General features: G+C 54.9%; 1 protein-coding gene across 4 annotated transcripts in view; it reads right to left on the reverse strand.

Annotated features, from left to right (window-relative positions):
* The window catches only part of ABR (ABR activator of RhoGEF and GTPase), a 172,749-nt gene that overhangs the window by 75,173 nt on the left and 81,480 nt on the right, over nucleotides 1-16,096 (reverse strand). The window contains exon 1 of one of the 4 annotated variants that reach the window (XM_045837278.1): nucleotides 3,191-4,044. The exons of the other annotated variants lie outside the window; for them this stretch is intronic. Within the exon in view, the coding sequence (XP_045693234.1) occupies nucleotides 3,191-3,325 (135 nt within the window). The 5' untranslated portion in view covers nucleotides 3,326-4,044. Of the gene's footprint in view, nucleotides 1-3,190; nucleotides 4,045-16,096 lie in introns of those variants that run through there. 4 annotated transcript variants of the gene reach the window in all.

Genomic DNA, 16,096 nt, shown 5'->3' on the forward strand with positions numbered 1-16,096 from the left:
AAAAATTGAGGAGAGGCTTAGGAACCTGCAGGACAACTTCAAATATTCCAACATCCAAATCATAGGGGTGCAGAAGGAGAAGAGGAAGAGCACAAAATTGAAAACTTATTTGAAAAAATAATGAAGGAAAATGTCCTCAATCTGGTGAAGGAAATAGACTTCCAGGAAGTCCAAGAAGCTCAGAGAGTTCCCAAAAAATGGACCTAAGGAGGAACACACCAAGACACATCATAATTAAATTACCCAAGATTAAAGAGAAAGAGAGAATCTTAAAAGCACCAAGTGAAAAGGAGATAGTTACCTACAAAGGAGTTCCAATTAGACTACTAGCTGATTTCTCAAAAGAAACCTTACAGGCAAGAAAGAGCTGGAAAGAAGTATTCAAAATCATGAAAGGCAAGGACCTACAGCCAAGATTACTCTATCCATCAAAGCTTTCATTTAGAATGGAAGGGCAGATAAAGTGCTTCCCAGATAAAGTCAAGTTAAAGGAGTTTATCATCACCAAGCCCTTAATATATAAAATGTTAAAGTGACTTATCTAAGAAAAAGATGATCAAAACTATGAAGAGTAGAATGACAACAAACACAACTATCAACAACCGAACCCAAAAAGCCAAACTAAACAAACAACTAAAACAGGAACAGAATCACAGAAATGAAGATCACATGGAGGGCTATTAGGGGGGAGGGGGAGAGAGGGGGAAAAGGTACAGGGAATAAGTAGCATAGATGATAGGTACAAAATAGACAAGGGGAGGTTAAAAATAGTATAGGAAATGGAGAAGCCAAAGAACTTTTATGTATGACCCATGGACATGAACTGAGGGGAGGAAGGGGGTGGGAGGGGGGTGCAGGGTAGAAGGGGATAAAGGGAAGAAAAAAATGGGACAACTATAATAGCATCATCAATAAAATATACTTTAAAAAATCATTCTTATGGCTCTGACTACTTTCTCATCGTATTTCTATTCTCTGCCCACTCACCCCCCGCCCCCGGCACCGTGAACTATCTGTGAGAACCAACCATATTTTGTTCATCTTGCCCACTTCCCATCCCAGGAAGGGTGCTGCGAACAGAACACAGCCTGAGAGTGTTTGCTGAATGAATCAACGAGCTTTCTCACCACCTCTCTCCAGCCACCCTGCTTGTCTTCCCTCTCTAAAGACGGCCAAGCCTGGTAGAGGAGGAAGGCACCCTAGAGGTGTTCAGGATGAGACACGGGGCCTGGAATTCCCCAACACTCAGGAAAGGCCCCCGCCCTCCACGCTGAAGACCAGTCCAAGAACACGAGGCAGCCAGGTGGAGGTGAAGACGCACAGGGATCTGGGAGGAGCAGTGTTTCTGTGTGCTGTGTGCCCAGGATACCTTGGCATCCATGTGCTGCCTCCTTAGAACACCTCTGATGTGAAACAAGGCCAAAGACATGGTGCGCCCTTTGCAGGCCCCACCGAGCCTCACTCATTCCCCAAATTCACTGGGCACCAGCCAAGCACTGTGCAGCATTCCACAATGAATATGTGTGGCCCCTGCCCTCCAGGGGAATAGGATGTACTCAAGAGGGCAGATGTCTAGGGTTCCAAGCAGGACGAAATATGGGCTGAGACTGAGGCATAAGCCAGAGTCCAGAGTCAGGGTGGACCCACATGGCAGGAAAAGAGCAGGATCCCCTTTGTGCTGGGAAGGGTTTCACAGAGAAGGCCCATTAGAAGCCCCACGTACCTCGATCCCACACACTGCTGAACCAGCCAGTGCTCGTGGGTCATAATCAGACTTTTTCCCTTCCTGTTCCAGGTGGGAAGGCTGGTCAGACCTTAAGTGCAGAGGCCTTCATGGGCCCAATCGGGAAGATTTCCCCCCAGAACTCAGAGCTAGCACCAGGAGAACCAGGGCAGGGCCACTAGGCACTGCCAGCTTCCCATTACAGCTCCTCAACGCTCTGCACCCAGGCCTACGGCTGCAGCTCCACTCCGACTCTCCACATCAGCCGCCTACCAGGGGCTGCGGTCTATTTGTATCCTCATTAGCTCCTCCTCAGAACCATTCTGTGGCCTGGGTGGGGCAGGGCTGTGATGCCCATCTTACAGGAGGGACAGAGAGGCCCAGTGACAGCCTCCTGCCCACAGCAGTGCTCTGGGCACAATGCCCTCTGGGGTGCAGTGTTGCCTGGACTGCCAGACCTGGGGCCCATGGATGGGTGCTCTCAGTTAGGCAGCCTAGCTTGTAGTCTTCAAACTCCCTGCCATACTTTCTAACTGGCCCTGCTTCTGGCCACAGAACACACGGAGAGGAGGTGAGTAAAAGGCTGAGGTTAGAGCTTTTCGAAGTGGGCTTAGGAGAAAGAAAGGTAGACAGGTTTGCTGTGCCATGCCTCACAGGCAGCCCTGCCCCTGGGGAGGAGTGAAGGGGAGGGACTGATGCAGCCAGTCCCTCCTGCTCCAGCTTTAACTCCCCTGCCAGCACTGGGGCACTGCTGTCGAGAGCGCCCACAGCCCCAGAGTGGGTAAGTGGGAGGGGGGCCCACAGATGTTTCCTGCCTACGCCCGCCTTAGAAAAAGCAACTACCTACCTGGCATTTGCCTCAGAGCCAGCTGTCACCTCCGGAGCCCACTTCGGTGGCTCCAATTCTTTTCCTTCGAGGGAGCTCAGTAACCTCTGGAGCGTGCTCTCTCTCTCTCTCCACCTCTCTCTCTCTCACTCCCCAAATGCCCTCTTGTCCTAGCGAGATTCCCCAAGTCTCCTTGCTGGAATGAGAGTGGCCCCCTTTGCCTCAACTTCTGTAAGTGCACTCATCCTACAGTTGCCATGGAAACAATAAATTACAGCCTCCTGGTTTCAAGTCAGCCAGCTCCTCTGGGGCAGCAGGCTCACACCGCTGACATGCCCACCAGGTGACTCATGTCACTGCCAGAGAAAGCCCGCGGCACAGCTGGCCTGGGTAAAGCAACAACCACTCCCCCTGAGGACAACTGCTCCAGGAGAGGAGGCAGGCGCAGCACCTCTGCCCCAGGAACAGCTGCTAGCGTGCACAGCCCCTTTCAGCCCCTCGCAGGCATGCGCCAGCCCCTCTCAGGCTGAGCGAGGTTTGCGCACCCATCAGCCATTTCTGCCCGCACACAGCTTCGCAGTTGAGAGCTGCTAGCCCTGCCCCCTCCCTCAGCAAGCATCCAGGGCGTGTCACATTCCCACCTTCACAGCCACCAAGAAGGGGGACCCTGAGCCAGGGCTGGATGGGGTTCCCAGCTCGCATTCCTCCAGGAGAAACACATCTTCATCCTCCAGAACCTTGTCCAAATAGCCTATTGCCTCCTCTTCCTCTTCCATGGCAGCCGGAGCCGCGGAGGGCAAACAGGAAGCAGGGTCCACGCAGCAGTGGCGGCAGCAGCAGCCGCCGTTGCCGCCGCTCGGGAGCGAGGCAGGCGGGCAGGGAGGGAAGAGCGTGCAGGGCAGGCCTAAACCAGCATGCTGGCTTCCCCGGAGTCAGTCCTGGCACCTGGCCACGGGCTCGCGATGAAAGGCTCCATTATGAACCTTTTCCTGCAGCGGCTTCCCAGCCCTCCTGAGCGCGGGGCTGCGGGCCCGCCTCGCGCGCTTCCCGCCCCGAGAAAGTGGAAGCGGGTCCTCCAGGGCAGCCCCACGGGCTTCGGCCGCCTCTCGGCGGAGCCCCCCGCCGCCGCGGCCGCCGCGATGTCCGGACTGTCAGCGTTGGAAGGCGCGCGGGCGGAGCAGGAGGCGCCCCTGCGCGGCCGCCGGGCCCTTCCTGCTGTGCGCGCGGGCCGGGCGCAGGCGGGGCCCCACGCTCCCCGGCCGGCGCTCCCGAGGTGGGTCCCGGCGCCCCGCCGCCGGCCGGGCGATCTCGCCTTTTCTGAGCTCCAAGGTTCGCGTTTGCTATTAATATACAGGAAATGCACAACTTGACTTGCGAGGTGGAGCCGTTCCCTCTGTGGTCACCGGGCCAGCCGGCTGGCGGAGGCTTCTAGAGCGCGGAGGAGGGGCAAGGAGGCCGCAGGCAGCAGGGCGCAAGGGAAGGTCGGCTTCCCAGCGACAGGCTTTATTTACAGCCCCTCTCCTGGGCCGGGCGGGAGCAGGCAGGGGGCGGAGCGGAGGAGCAGCTGCCGGCACAGCCTCACGGACGACCCGGGCCAACCTCGGTGTCACCTTGGAATCCCGATAAGACTGGGTCCTTTTCTCACCTCTGCCTCAGGCTCTAACACCTTTGCTGAGCGGAGGCCAGAGCCTAGTGTGAAACCAGTTTCCAGTCCTCCCGGGGGGCCGGGGGAACAAACCTTTGTGCAAAGAAGGCCTGACATGCCTCACCGTAACAGAAGCACAAGTGCTAAACCAGAGAGTCTGCAGCAGGGCCACCCCCACGGTCTCCGTGCCACATCTACACACAGATGCTGCTGAGATTAGCAATACCACCTCCTTGGGGCTCTTATCCATCAAGCGGGGCCTCAGCCCAACAGGGGCAGCCTCACAGGCGCCGGTGCACACGACCCCAGGACAGGGAGCATGCCCAGCCCTGCCTGCCCATCGCCGCCCCAGCCTGCTTCCCTGGGCTGCTTCAACAGTTACAAAGCCGAATCCACGCAGAGGTAAGGGAAACATTCCAGTTAGAGATGTACATCCACCCACTCTCGCGGGGGAGGAGCTTGGGGCAGCACCCGGAAAAGCTCTTTCACAACACCTAGGGCAAAGGTTGCAAACTCCAGCACCCACGATGGTGTAGATAAGACCAATCAGTGAAGCGAGCCAGGTGGGAACTGGGTGAACTCAGCTCCAGCTGATGGCTGCCAGGGGCAACGCAGGCTCAAGGTAGCCCCATTTTGGATTGTTCAAGAGAAGCTGGAAATCTGGGTTCTTAGGTGATATCTCTCGATTTTAAAATGACGGCAGATAAATTACATTAAAAAGAAAAACCACGGTGCAGTCAATGATATTGCGGTAACTAGGTACGGAGCCAGGTGGGTACTGGAACTATCAGGGGAACATTTTGTAAAGTATGTGATTGTCTAACCGCTACTCTGCGCACCTGAAACCAATACAAAATAATATTGAAACTGTAATGTAAAAAAAAATTAAAAGTAAAAAAAAAATAAAACAAACCATGGCACGGTCTAAATGAAACGCTCGTCTGTGCACGGAGTTAGGCCCACAGACGAGGCTGCTGTCTCCCTGCAGCTGGCTGCTCCTTCAGAGAAGGGTGGCAGTTGGGAGGGCGTGGGGGTTCCCCGAATACCCCCTCTGTCCCCTTTCCTCATTGGAATCAAATTCAACCTCACACAATAATAACCCAACACTTATTTTTTGTAAACCCACATAATAGATGCCACCAACTAGGTAGACCAAGTGAAAACTCAAGATTCTGGGTGCTGAGCTCCAAAGCTCCAGCCCCACTCAAGCCAGCAACCCCCACCCCAATCTCCCAGCAGCCCCACAACCCTCTCTCCAGCCAGAGATCCCCTTGTAACCTTCCTGATGCTTCCAGCTCACAATTCTCGCTCCCAGTACACAGTTGCCTTAGACACTGTGGCTCTTAATGGTACAGTGTCTGAGCTGTCCATCCATTTCTCATGTGTGTTACCACTGGCATCCTTATGCACATGTAACACCCCATCACATGGCAACTGTGTGGCCACAGTGGGGAAAGTCAAACTCCTCGGAACTCATTTGGAAATGCATTCCAAAGGATGGTCACCCATGTAGCATCATTCACCCGCCTGGTGTCATCGCCTCTCTCCTTCCCAGTGGGCACCTCAGCTGAACGAGGGGCCCTTGCCTGCACCTCCAAGCTGGGTAGAGCGTTAAGGAGAAGAGAGGAGGGAAAAAGAAAAGAATGGACATGGTTTCTTATCCCACCTCCTCTCCTAAGCTCTAGGTGGGGCTCCTGCCATTCTATTAGAGAAAAGGACCTGTCCTCACCAGTGATAGGCTCCTCCCTGTCACCAAAGCTGAAACAACAAGGGATTTGGGAGAGGCTCCCTGGGACCTCAGAGCTGACAGGGTTCCACAGAGGCATGCCCCACCCCAAACCCCACCGTCTCCCTCAGTCACTGGTTTTCCCCTGCCCCTGCCCCTGCCCCCGCTGGGTTATAAATAGCCAGGGCACATCTGAAGAGCCCTTTCAGCCACAACTCCTCATTTGGTTTGGGCGGATGAGGCTGTTCCCAGGGCTTGGGAACAACCAGGCCTGGCATTCCCCAGGGCATGAGTGTGCCAGCCTGGGGCTCTGTGCCAGTTTCTGTCTCCCATCCGACAGGCTCCAAGTGCATGGCACGGGCTGTGCCCACGGTCAGACAAGGAGGTGGCAGGGGGAAAGGGCCCCTCCTGTGTCCCCTCCCCCATCCAAGGAGCAAGAGGTGCCTTAGAAGTCTTCTGGAGTACCCTCATCTCCGTTCCCCATGTCCCTCTTCAGCATGGTGAGATTGAGACCCACTTCTTCCCCAAACGCTGAAGCCCCTCAGAAGCTGTTCTCTGAACACCCATGGCACCTCTACTCCACCCCACCCCAGTAGGCTGGAAATTCCAGTGAGTAAGGAGAACGTCCTTCCAGCTCCACCGGGCACACTGACTGCACTCAGAGGCCCTCGGTCCTCCCCCTGGAGGGGAAGTGACTCACAAGTCCCAGTGATGCGCCCTCCCTTTCCCCTGCAAATGTCCTGAACCAGCCCTGGACCTGAGCTTCCTCCCGGTGTCCACCACACTCCAGCTACTCCAGCCTGGCTCCCAATCCTCCTCTCTGGGAGAAGCAGCTGCTCCAGAGGCCCCTAGGTTGCCTTTTTCCAAAATCAGACGCCCCCCTCTCTGTCCCTTGGCCTCTGCAGTCTGAACATTCTCAAATCCCTCAGCTTCTCCTGAACACTCTGGTTTCGGTTGGCTCCTCTTTCTGCTGTTCCCTGTCTATGTGGAGTCACCCTTCGGGACCCAGGCCTCTGTCCTCTGCTCTGCTTTCAGAGAACTCGTCCTTTTCATGCCTAGGCCAGTGGTAGCACCCCCAGCATCTTGCTCAGCTCCAAATGTGGCATCTGTGCTGTCAGCTAGATCTCCCCCCCTGAGTCCCATCCATGCCCCTCAGCTCCACATACACAGGCCTATCGACCCTTCCCCCTCCCCGAACCAGCTTCCCCTTCTGGCTTCTCCACTTCTGTTGGCAGCGCCTCCATCTTGTGAGTCGTCCTTCCCTCGGGCCCCACATCCCTTTTACCAAGTCCCTTTGCTTCTTCTTTTCTTTTCCAGTGCCACCACCACAACCAAGGTTTGAGCATCTCACACCTACACAGCCACAATGATATTCCATTTTCGCCTCCTGTGTTTTCCTGTCCGTCTATCTGTTCACTCGCCTGCTCACTCGTACCCAGAGAGGAGGCCTGCCTGGCACACGAACACACACTCATCACACTCATCGGGAGATGAGTGCTCGGAGTGCTCTCCCGCTCAGGAGCCGAGGGAAAACAGGGCAGTGTCTGCACTGATCAGCACTAACCCTGCCGCAGAGGAAACGCTTTACAGGACACGGCCCCTGAGCAGCATCTGGAAAGGGCAAGGGTTTCCAGGCAAAGGGAGGAAGGTGGGAAAGGAAACCCTTTTCTAAGGAACCCCAGGAAGCACGGCTGGAGGACAGAAGAGAAAAGGGGCAGGTGAAGTGCTTGGAGAAGCGGCTAGAACCACACCTTATTGGACAGTGAGGGGCCTGGACACCCCGTGGGCAAGGAGAGCTCACACAGACACCTGCCACTCACCACGCCCACGCCCTCAAAGCCACCGCGAGTTGCCCTCCTCAGCCCCACGGCCTTCTCTCACACGCATCCTCCACGCCCTCGTTCCCTTACCCACTCAGCCAACGAGTCTTTATTAATCGCCTGCTGTGCACCAGGCATGGTGCTAGCGGCTGACAACAGGACGCTACGTCTACCTCCACGGAGCGGAGGGTCTCCGGGACAGGCCGACACTGTGGGCCGCGGCAGTGCCCGGAGAGGTGCCTCATCTCAGGACTCTGGCGCTGAGGAACAGCTCTCTCAGAAAGGATACAGGCAAACATCTGTCGTGATTTAAAGTGTTCACACCCTCTGACTCAGCAACTCCACTTTCAGGGGAGTTGGTTACGTGAATTATGGTACATCCATAAAATGAAACACTGCATATAGTCATAAAGAAAAACCAGGGGGACCTTTAACTACCGATATTCAAGATGTCCGGCTAATTAAGTAAAATAAGAACAAACTGTGTAACAGTGCCAACAGTAGGAAATACAACCCCATTTTATGTATAAACACATGTATAGATATATAGATATGTCACATGAAAAAAGGAGACACATAAGACATACAACCAACTCTTTAACCAAAGCTCTCTCTGTAGGATGGAACTTGGGACTTTCACTTTCTGTATTAGACATTTCTATAAAGTTAGAATTCTCAGTGATGTAATCAGGGAAAATGAAGAAGTTAAAAGAAAGAAGTGGGGTAAGTGCTATGATTGGGCAAGCAGAGCACTCTCTGGGGGCACAGACAGGGGCCTCCGAGGGAGCAAATGGGAGGGAGGTGACATTAAAACTCACTGAAAAATGAACAGGGGTCAGCCGTGCCGATGGGGGCTGCGGGGCAGACGAGACTGTGTGGGGTCAGTCTGGGTGGCGAGTGTCATTCATTCATTCACTCACTCACTCACTCACTCATTCAAACAACACGCACTAAGCACCCGCCGAGTGCCAGGCACAGCTCTAGGCACTAGAATTCACACTGAGCAAACGTCTCCTCACAAAACCGATGAAGCTTGCAGAGCTCACACTCCACTTGGGGGGTTGGTGATGAGGCCGCAGAGGTAGGCGGGGGTCAAGTGGTCAGGCCAGGCAGGGCCTGGACAGCACCCCCCAGGACAGAGGGAGGCAGGGAGGGTATTTTCTCTAAAACACTGCCTGCCCTGGGCCCAGCAGGAAGCCAAGTCAGCCCGAACAAGGGCAGTGGGCTCTCGCTGGTGACTCAACTGATGCGACCAGGACAGCAACCTCTGCTTTCTGTCCCCAGAAAGGACCAGGAGAAGTCTGTCCTTCAGGCACTGCCCTAGGCTTGCAGCCCTCCTCACTCCTCTTTGCTTCCCAACTTTCTCAACAGAAGCATAGGCCCCACCTCTAGATTTCCTGGAGCATCCCCGGGCCGATGAGAAGTGACCTCAAGGGGCCAGCGGCAGGGGCAGGTGGTGCCGGATACAGCGCAGATGGGGTCAGATTCTTCATCTTCCCAATAACCGTGCTACTCCCCCACCTGCTCTTTCTCTGTCACAGAAGTCATTCCAAACATCGCAGTAGGTTTCAATGGCATAGAGCAGGTGTTAGGTATAAGCCAGTGCATGACACTGTTTACACAGTATAACAGATACACAAAACCAAAACACTCCCCTGGAGTCTAGATCTGAATCCCCTCACCGCCTCTGGCCAGCTGTGTGACTCTGGGTCAGTCACTCAAACTCTGTGGGCCTCAGTTTCTTCATCCACACAGTGAGGATGATGACAGCACCAACTCTCCAGCTGCAGCGAGGACGGGTGCACACAGGGCAGTGCCTGGCATGTGGTGAGCCCGCAGTGGGCACCAGCGATTCTCTTCTTTGGCAGTGGCGGTGGGGTGGGGGGTACTGTGGGGCATACAGAAGGGGGGGTCCCAGCCCACTCCTAGCTATACCTCCCACCTCTTCCAGTGAGCCCAGTACCCCCATGGGACCAGACAACTCTCCTTTTCTTAAATCTCCAGAGATTTCCCCACATTCCAGAACTTACACCTTTATCTAGAATGTCCTTCCTGACTGGTGCCCAGGCAGAACACTGCCCACTCTCTGAAGCTGCCTCCTCCATGCTGCCCTCCCTGATTCCCCTACTTGAGGTCACATGACTGCCCCTCAGACCTTGTACATCTCTCAAGGTTATAGCACAGACAGCCTTGAAACAGAGGGATTGTATGTCTCTCTCGTATGTGTGTGGAGGGGCGGGGGGATGAGGCACAAGCCCTGTTCATACTAATTCCCCACAGCATCCAGAACTGTGTTGTGAATGGTAGGTGCTCAGAAAAGACTTAGTGAGTGGAAATAACCCCAGAGGCTTACAGGGCGAGGCAAAGGGCCTCCCAAGAAGATGAATCAAGGATTCACATTGGTTGGGTGGTTCTCGTAAAAACAGGCTCCGCGGTGCGGGCTCCTGGGGCTGCGGGGACCCTAAGTCACACAGTCCCGCCAGAGACAGAGCCTCTCTACCTTCTGGCAGGAACCTCTGCTGGAACCCTCCCGAGGCCTTCTAACACTTGAAATATTCTTAATATCTGTTCAAGTCTTACCTCCTGGCAACTCTATTCTCATCCTGCCCCCCCAAAGCAACACAAGACAGTTTTCTTTAATTTTAATTGGGTAATACTTTCACAACCTTCAAATGCAATGAGTAAAAAAGGGTGGAGAGTAAGCTGGCCCCTCTCATCCCTGCCCAGACACCCTCCCTAGCATGTCAGCCTGCTGGGGCCCTGTGTGACTAGAAACTGGTCTCTTCTCTTTTCTTTTTAAGATTTTATTTTTTTTTTAAATTAAAGGTTTTCTTTATTTATTTTTAGAGAGAGGGGAAGAGAGGAAGAAAGAGAGGAAAAGAAACATCAGTGTGTGGTTGCCTCTCGCATGCTCCCTGCTGGGGACCTGGCCCCCAACCCAGGCATGTGCTCTGACTGGGAATTGAACCAGCAACCCTCTGGTTCACAGGCCAGGACTCAATCCACTGAGCCATACCATCCAGGGCTAGAAACTGGTTTAATAGAAACCATCTAGGCAACGTGAACACCTTGACTTACTTTTCCTAGGAGACCCCTCACCTTGCCCCGTAAGCCTCCTGGGGTTATTGCCACTTGCTAAGTCTTTTCTGCATGCCTACCTTTTCCCACTTAGAAAATGCGAAATGTCCCCTGAAGGACCCCTTATTCTTCCCCGACCCTGCTGCCCCACCCCAAGGGCTACTGTTCTAGACCCTCATGTTTCTAACCTCCTTCTAGACCAGTCAGTGGTCCTCAGACAGGGGTGACCTTGCTCCCAAGGAGACATCTGGCAACATCTGGAGACATTTCCGGGTTGTCACCACTGGGGTTGCTACAGGCATCTAGAGGGCTGAGGCCACAGAAGCTGCTGAATACCCTACAGTGCACACCCAGGACAGCCTCCCCCACCAAAGAATCATCTGGCCATTTCCAGAGCACCGGCTCTGCTCCAGACACGGTCCTGAGCCAGAAACCAGGCTCTGAAGAGGGGGGAGGCGAGCACTCACCGGTGGCCAACACAGCAGGCCGAGTGCTACTGTATTCCCCAGCACTTCCCCCTTCCTCCGCTCACAGCCCCTGGTGATACTGCAGCGTCCAGCAATGTGGGCTTGAGGGGGACACCCTCATGGGAGGGGGGCAGGTGGGAGAAGGGAGGGCATATGATGGCCAAGTGGGAAATGGCTCCAGGTAACTCTAGCAACTGGGTCCTAGTGCCTCTCTTTCCCCTGAAGCCCCAGGGTGGCACCCTCTCGAGGGCGACCTCCGCCCCGCAGGAAGCGCAGCTGGCAGCAGCACCACTCCTGCTAAGACAGGGGCAGGGGTGGGAAGGCCCAAGAGCAGCCAGAGCGGGGGGCTCGCGCAGAGCAAGGGACCTCTCTCACATCCCAGGAGAGATTCACATTCGGCCACCCGCTGGGGAGCAGGTCTTCCGTGTGGTGCGACACTAGGTGTCTTCACAGCCGACACGTCACTTGGTTCTCGCAGCAGCCTCTCCACATAGGAGGCACTTATGCTCATTTGCAGGCGAGGGGACCCAGATGCTACAAGGTGCCCAGAGTCACGCAGCCAAGGGAGCAGAAACGGGTGCTAAGGCTCCTGTCCTGGAGAGATCACAGAGGACGGTGGTGACAAGGACCCCCAACACTCACCAGCCGTGGAACCTTATGAGGGTTATGTAGCCTCTTTGTTCCTTTGTTCCACATCTGTAAAAAGGGGGCCATTGTGGTGGTGCCCATCTCACAGGGTCAGGGTGAAGACCTAATGAGTCAGCATCGATAAAGCGCTCTGACAGTGCCCGGCATTAAGTAAGTGCTGTGAAAGTGCTTCTGCTCTTACCCTTCCTCTTTCTGCCATACAAGCAGGAGGGTGAGGGGTCTGTGTGGCCCTCCATGTAGAAGCGACCAGTCCCAAGTCGGGAGAGCATGGTCCAAGTGAAAGAGAGTGCTAGCTCCCACTAGTGGAGAAACTAGGTGGCGATGACGGAAAATAGTCGGAGAGGAGCCCAGCTGCTGGTCCCAGTTCTCCGCCCTTCTGCACCCTGGCAGAACACAAAGCCCAAAGGCCACCCCGCCTTTGCCGCCTGGAGGCTCACCTGTGTGTGGCCAAATGCCTCCATGTGAAGACCCCCTGGGGGGGTTTCCCAGCACTTGTTTTGGGGGCAACTTAACACCTGCTGGTATGATTACGTAGGTCAGTCTGCCTACCTGTCCCACCCCCAAGGGCTCCAGGGCTCCAGGGCAGAGAATGGGTCTCATTGGGTGCACCTTCATACCCAGTGCCTGGGACCTGTGGGAGAGCAGCAAACCTTCACTGAGTAAACGCTACTCTGGAGCAGTCTGGCTGGCAGATGTGACCCCAGCACTCTGGCAGGGAGAGGGGGGTCCAGGCTGGCTGGCAGGGCGACGGGGATGCTCCTGGTTAGCCAGGAGTGCTTCATCAGGGAAGGCCAGCTCTGAGCCGGGAGCGACGGTGGGGATGGGCCGCAGAGGACAGGAAGGGCCAGCTCTGGAGGGAGCTGAGGGTCACCCCCAGGGCACTAAGCCTCCCTATTTACCTCCTTCTCCACTCACACGAGCTGAGCAATGCCCCCAGCCTTAGACTCTTCGTCTACCACAGGGGGCTCGCCCCAGGGTTGGAGGAGTTAGGTGGCCACAAGGCTGGTGGGCCCCCCACACAGCACCTGGCATGCAGGGGGGGCCAGCTAGTCTCCTCTTGGCAGCGAGGACCGAGGGTCCAGAAAGGGAAAAACGAGGAGCAAGGCTGCTAAGGCAGGAGGCTGGCGACTAGAGGACAGTATGTCTCTGATTCCACTGGCAGCTGGAGACGCCGAGAGGCACGAGGACCACCCGCTAGCCCACCCCATTCAGGCCTTGAGCGCAGCCCGCCGGAGCAGACTGCGACACCCCCCCTTCCCCGTGGCTTCTCCGTTCACCTGGTAGCAAACTCCTTGTTTTGCAACCTCGAGTCTCAAACCCCAAGTCTTCAGAAGGGACGGAGGAAGGGAAGAGGAGGCAGAAGACTGTCCCAGCTTCAGCCCCTGAGACTGCACGTGCCCTCCCTTCCTTCCCCGGCCACCCCAGGGCTTCTCAGTGCCCCTCCGCAAACACCAGGGCAGCAGCCCTAGGGGGCCGCCTGCCTGGGAGCTGCTGTCGGGGCCACGGAGACGGTCGGGGCTGTAGCGGGTGAATTGCCTAGACAGCAAAGGGCTGGGCACTGGGCTGTAAATGCTTTGCAAGGGAGGTGGCACGTGAGCAGAGCTGGCAGAGAACTCCTGCACCAGAAAGAGCCGAGTTTAAGCCTCTGGCCCCACTGGCTTGTCTGAGACAAACTAAGCCACCTCCCTGAGCCTCGGTTTCTTCAACTATAAAATGATGATCACTGCACCTACCTACAAGGGTGTGTTTGGCCTTAAATGAAACAACCCATGTAAAAGGCTGGCAAAAACCTAAGTATCTGTGATGGTGATGAGGAGGGGGAGAGGGAGGGAAGAGGGGGAGAGAGATGAGGGTGACAATGCTAATCATTTCAAAGCTCCCCCATCCTTATCTTTGGATTCTCTTGCAAGCTATAGTCAGAACCCGGCCATTCAGCCTTTTGTCAGACACTCTTTGACCTGCTGTGGGTATCACAGGAACTGGAGAATGGCTTTGACATTGAGCAGTCCTAGCTGAAATGTATACAGACTTGACAAAGCGCCCTACCCAACACCTTCTCACAGAAGCCTTACAACAGCCGTGCGAAGTCAGTAGGGAGGAAATTCTCAGTATCTTCACTTTAGAGATGAGTAAGGCTGGAGCTCAGAGAGGGTGACCAGCATCCCGCAGGTCACACAGCTAGAAAGTGGCAGCACTAAGACAACACCCAGCTTTTCTTGCTCTTTGTGGCCCTTTTTTCTACATCTCCCAAGAGGGTAGACAAGAGTCCATGGCTTGTGGGAGCAAGCTTTTGTGTAAGGCCATGGGCCTAGCAGAGGCAGGTTGGTGAGGATGGGGAGCTGTCCTTCTGTCCCAGGGTGAAAGCAAGCTCTGTCAGCTGAACCGAACCCCTGTGGCGCTGGCCCTGCCAGGGAGCGGAGCTCTGCTCAGCCTGGGCTCAGGGAGGGTGAGGCATCTGCAGGGCAGGGCTTCAGGGTTCACACAGATGCCTCGGATGTGGGCATGCCATGCTGGGGAGTGAAAAGTGTGTGCGGCCAGCACCATAGAGACCTGGCTTTGTCCGGGCTCCCACATGGGGCAGGACTGACCCAACCCCAGAGAAGAGGTTGCTAAAGCAGATTCAGTCTCACCCAGCAACCACACATCAGACCCAGCCCTTGCAATGTTCCCGGCTCCCCACTCCTCTGAAAGCTGGTGAGGAAAGTTTTGTGGACCCCAGTCACCAAAGACTCAGCCCGCACAGTGAGCTGCGCCCGGTGCTGCAGGCCTCACCTGGGCTAGATAGACTGGTCTCTCCTCTCAGGTAGTCAGTCCTACTTGGAAACGAGAAGGCTGAGGCTCAGAGGGGTTGACGCTCCCCCAACACCTCACAGCTAGAGGGAGCAGGCGTGCATCTATCCAGAGCTCATGTTCCTTCCGTTCTCTGGGCTGCTGGAAGAGTAAGACTGTGAGTTTAATTTTATGACTCAACCTGACTGTGCCACAGGTGCCCAGACATTTGGACAAAATTATTCATGTTGTGTCTGTGAGGGTGTTTCTGGGTGGAGAGTGACATTTGACTCAATTGACTGAGTACAGCAGATTTCCCTTCCTAAGGTGGGTGGGCCTTGTCTAATCAGCTGATGGCCTAAGTAGAACAATAAGTCTGCTGAGTAAGAGCAAGCTCCTTTTGTCTGACCGTTAAGCTGGGATGTGGGTCTTTTTCGGCCTTTGGACTCAGGCTGGACATCAGCTTTTGTGACTCGAGCCTGTTGGCTTTCTTGTCCAAAAGACCATCGGCTCTGCTGGTCCCAGACTTAGACTGGACTCAGCTTTCCTGGGTCTCCAGTTTGCTGGCTGTAGATCTTGGGATTTCTCAGCCTGCATGATTAAGTCAATTCCTTATAATAAATCTCTCTGTCTCTCCATATGTATATGTACACACACACACACACACACACACACACACATATACACATTCTATATCTGTATCTCTGGAGAATCCTGCCTAATACAAAGACCAACCCTTGGGCTTCTAGGCACAAGGTGCTGCATATTTGGGTATGGAAGCCCAGCTGCCAGGGCCCAGATATCTAAATATCTAGAACAATTGTCCAATTTAGTCTGAAAGTCCCCTTGGTTCCCAAGGCTCCGACAGGAAGCCCGGCGGTGTAGGGACCTGCCTGGCCAAATGAGCACAGCCAAGTAGCAGAAACCTTGGCTTACTTGCTTTCTTTCCCCCTTCCTCCTTCATTCTTCTTCTTCTTCTTCTTCTTCTAACTAAAACTGCTCCCCAAGTACTCAGGAAGAAATACTCTCCAGCACCCCAACGTAAACATCAATGCTCACTGAGTCCACTAGATGGGGGTACTGACACACTGGAAAGGGCGAAAATGCAACCCCAGGAGGGAAGGTGGGGAGGCAGGGGAGGCATTGGTCTGGAATCTTTGCTGAGGTCCCCAAGCTGGACAAATGCTTCCTGCCTCTGCCTTGCATGACTTCTAGCCAATGGTGTTAAACTCAATCCAAGCACTTTAAGTCAGTTGTCACTGTAGCAACTCTGGATTTCAAAGTCCTCAAACCACGTTTTTCCCTCGTGAGTCACCAGGCAGAGTGGGCAACCACAGACTGACGTCAGCCACTGCCCTGAGGCCCAGGTGCTCCCGGCAGGGGCACCTCCCCGT

The sequence above is a fragment of the Phyllostomus hastatus genome, unplaced genomic scaffold (assembly GCF_019186645.2).
Source record: "Phyllostomus hastatus isolate PE091 unplaced genomic scaffold, TTU_PhHast_1.1 phas_contig_210, whole genome shotgun sequence".
NCBI lineage: Eukaryota > Metazoa > Chordata > Mammalia > Chiroptera > Phyllostomidae > Phyllostomus > Phyllostomus hastatus.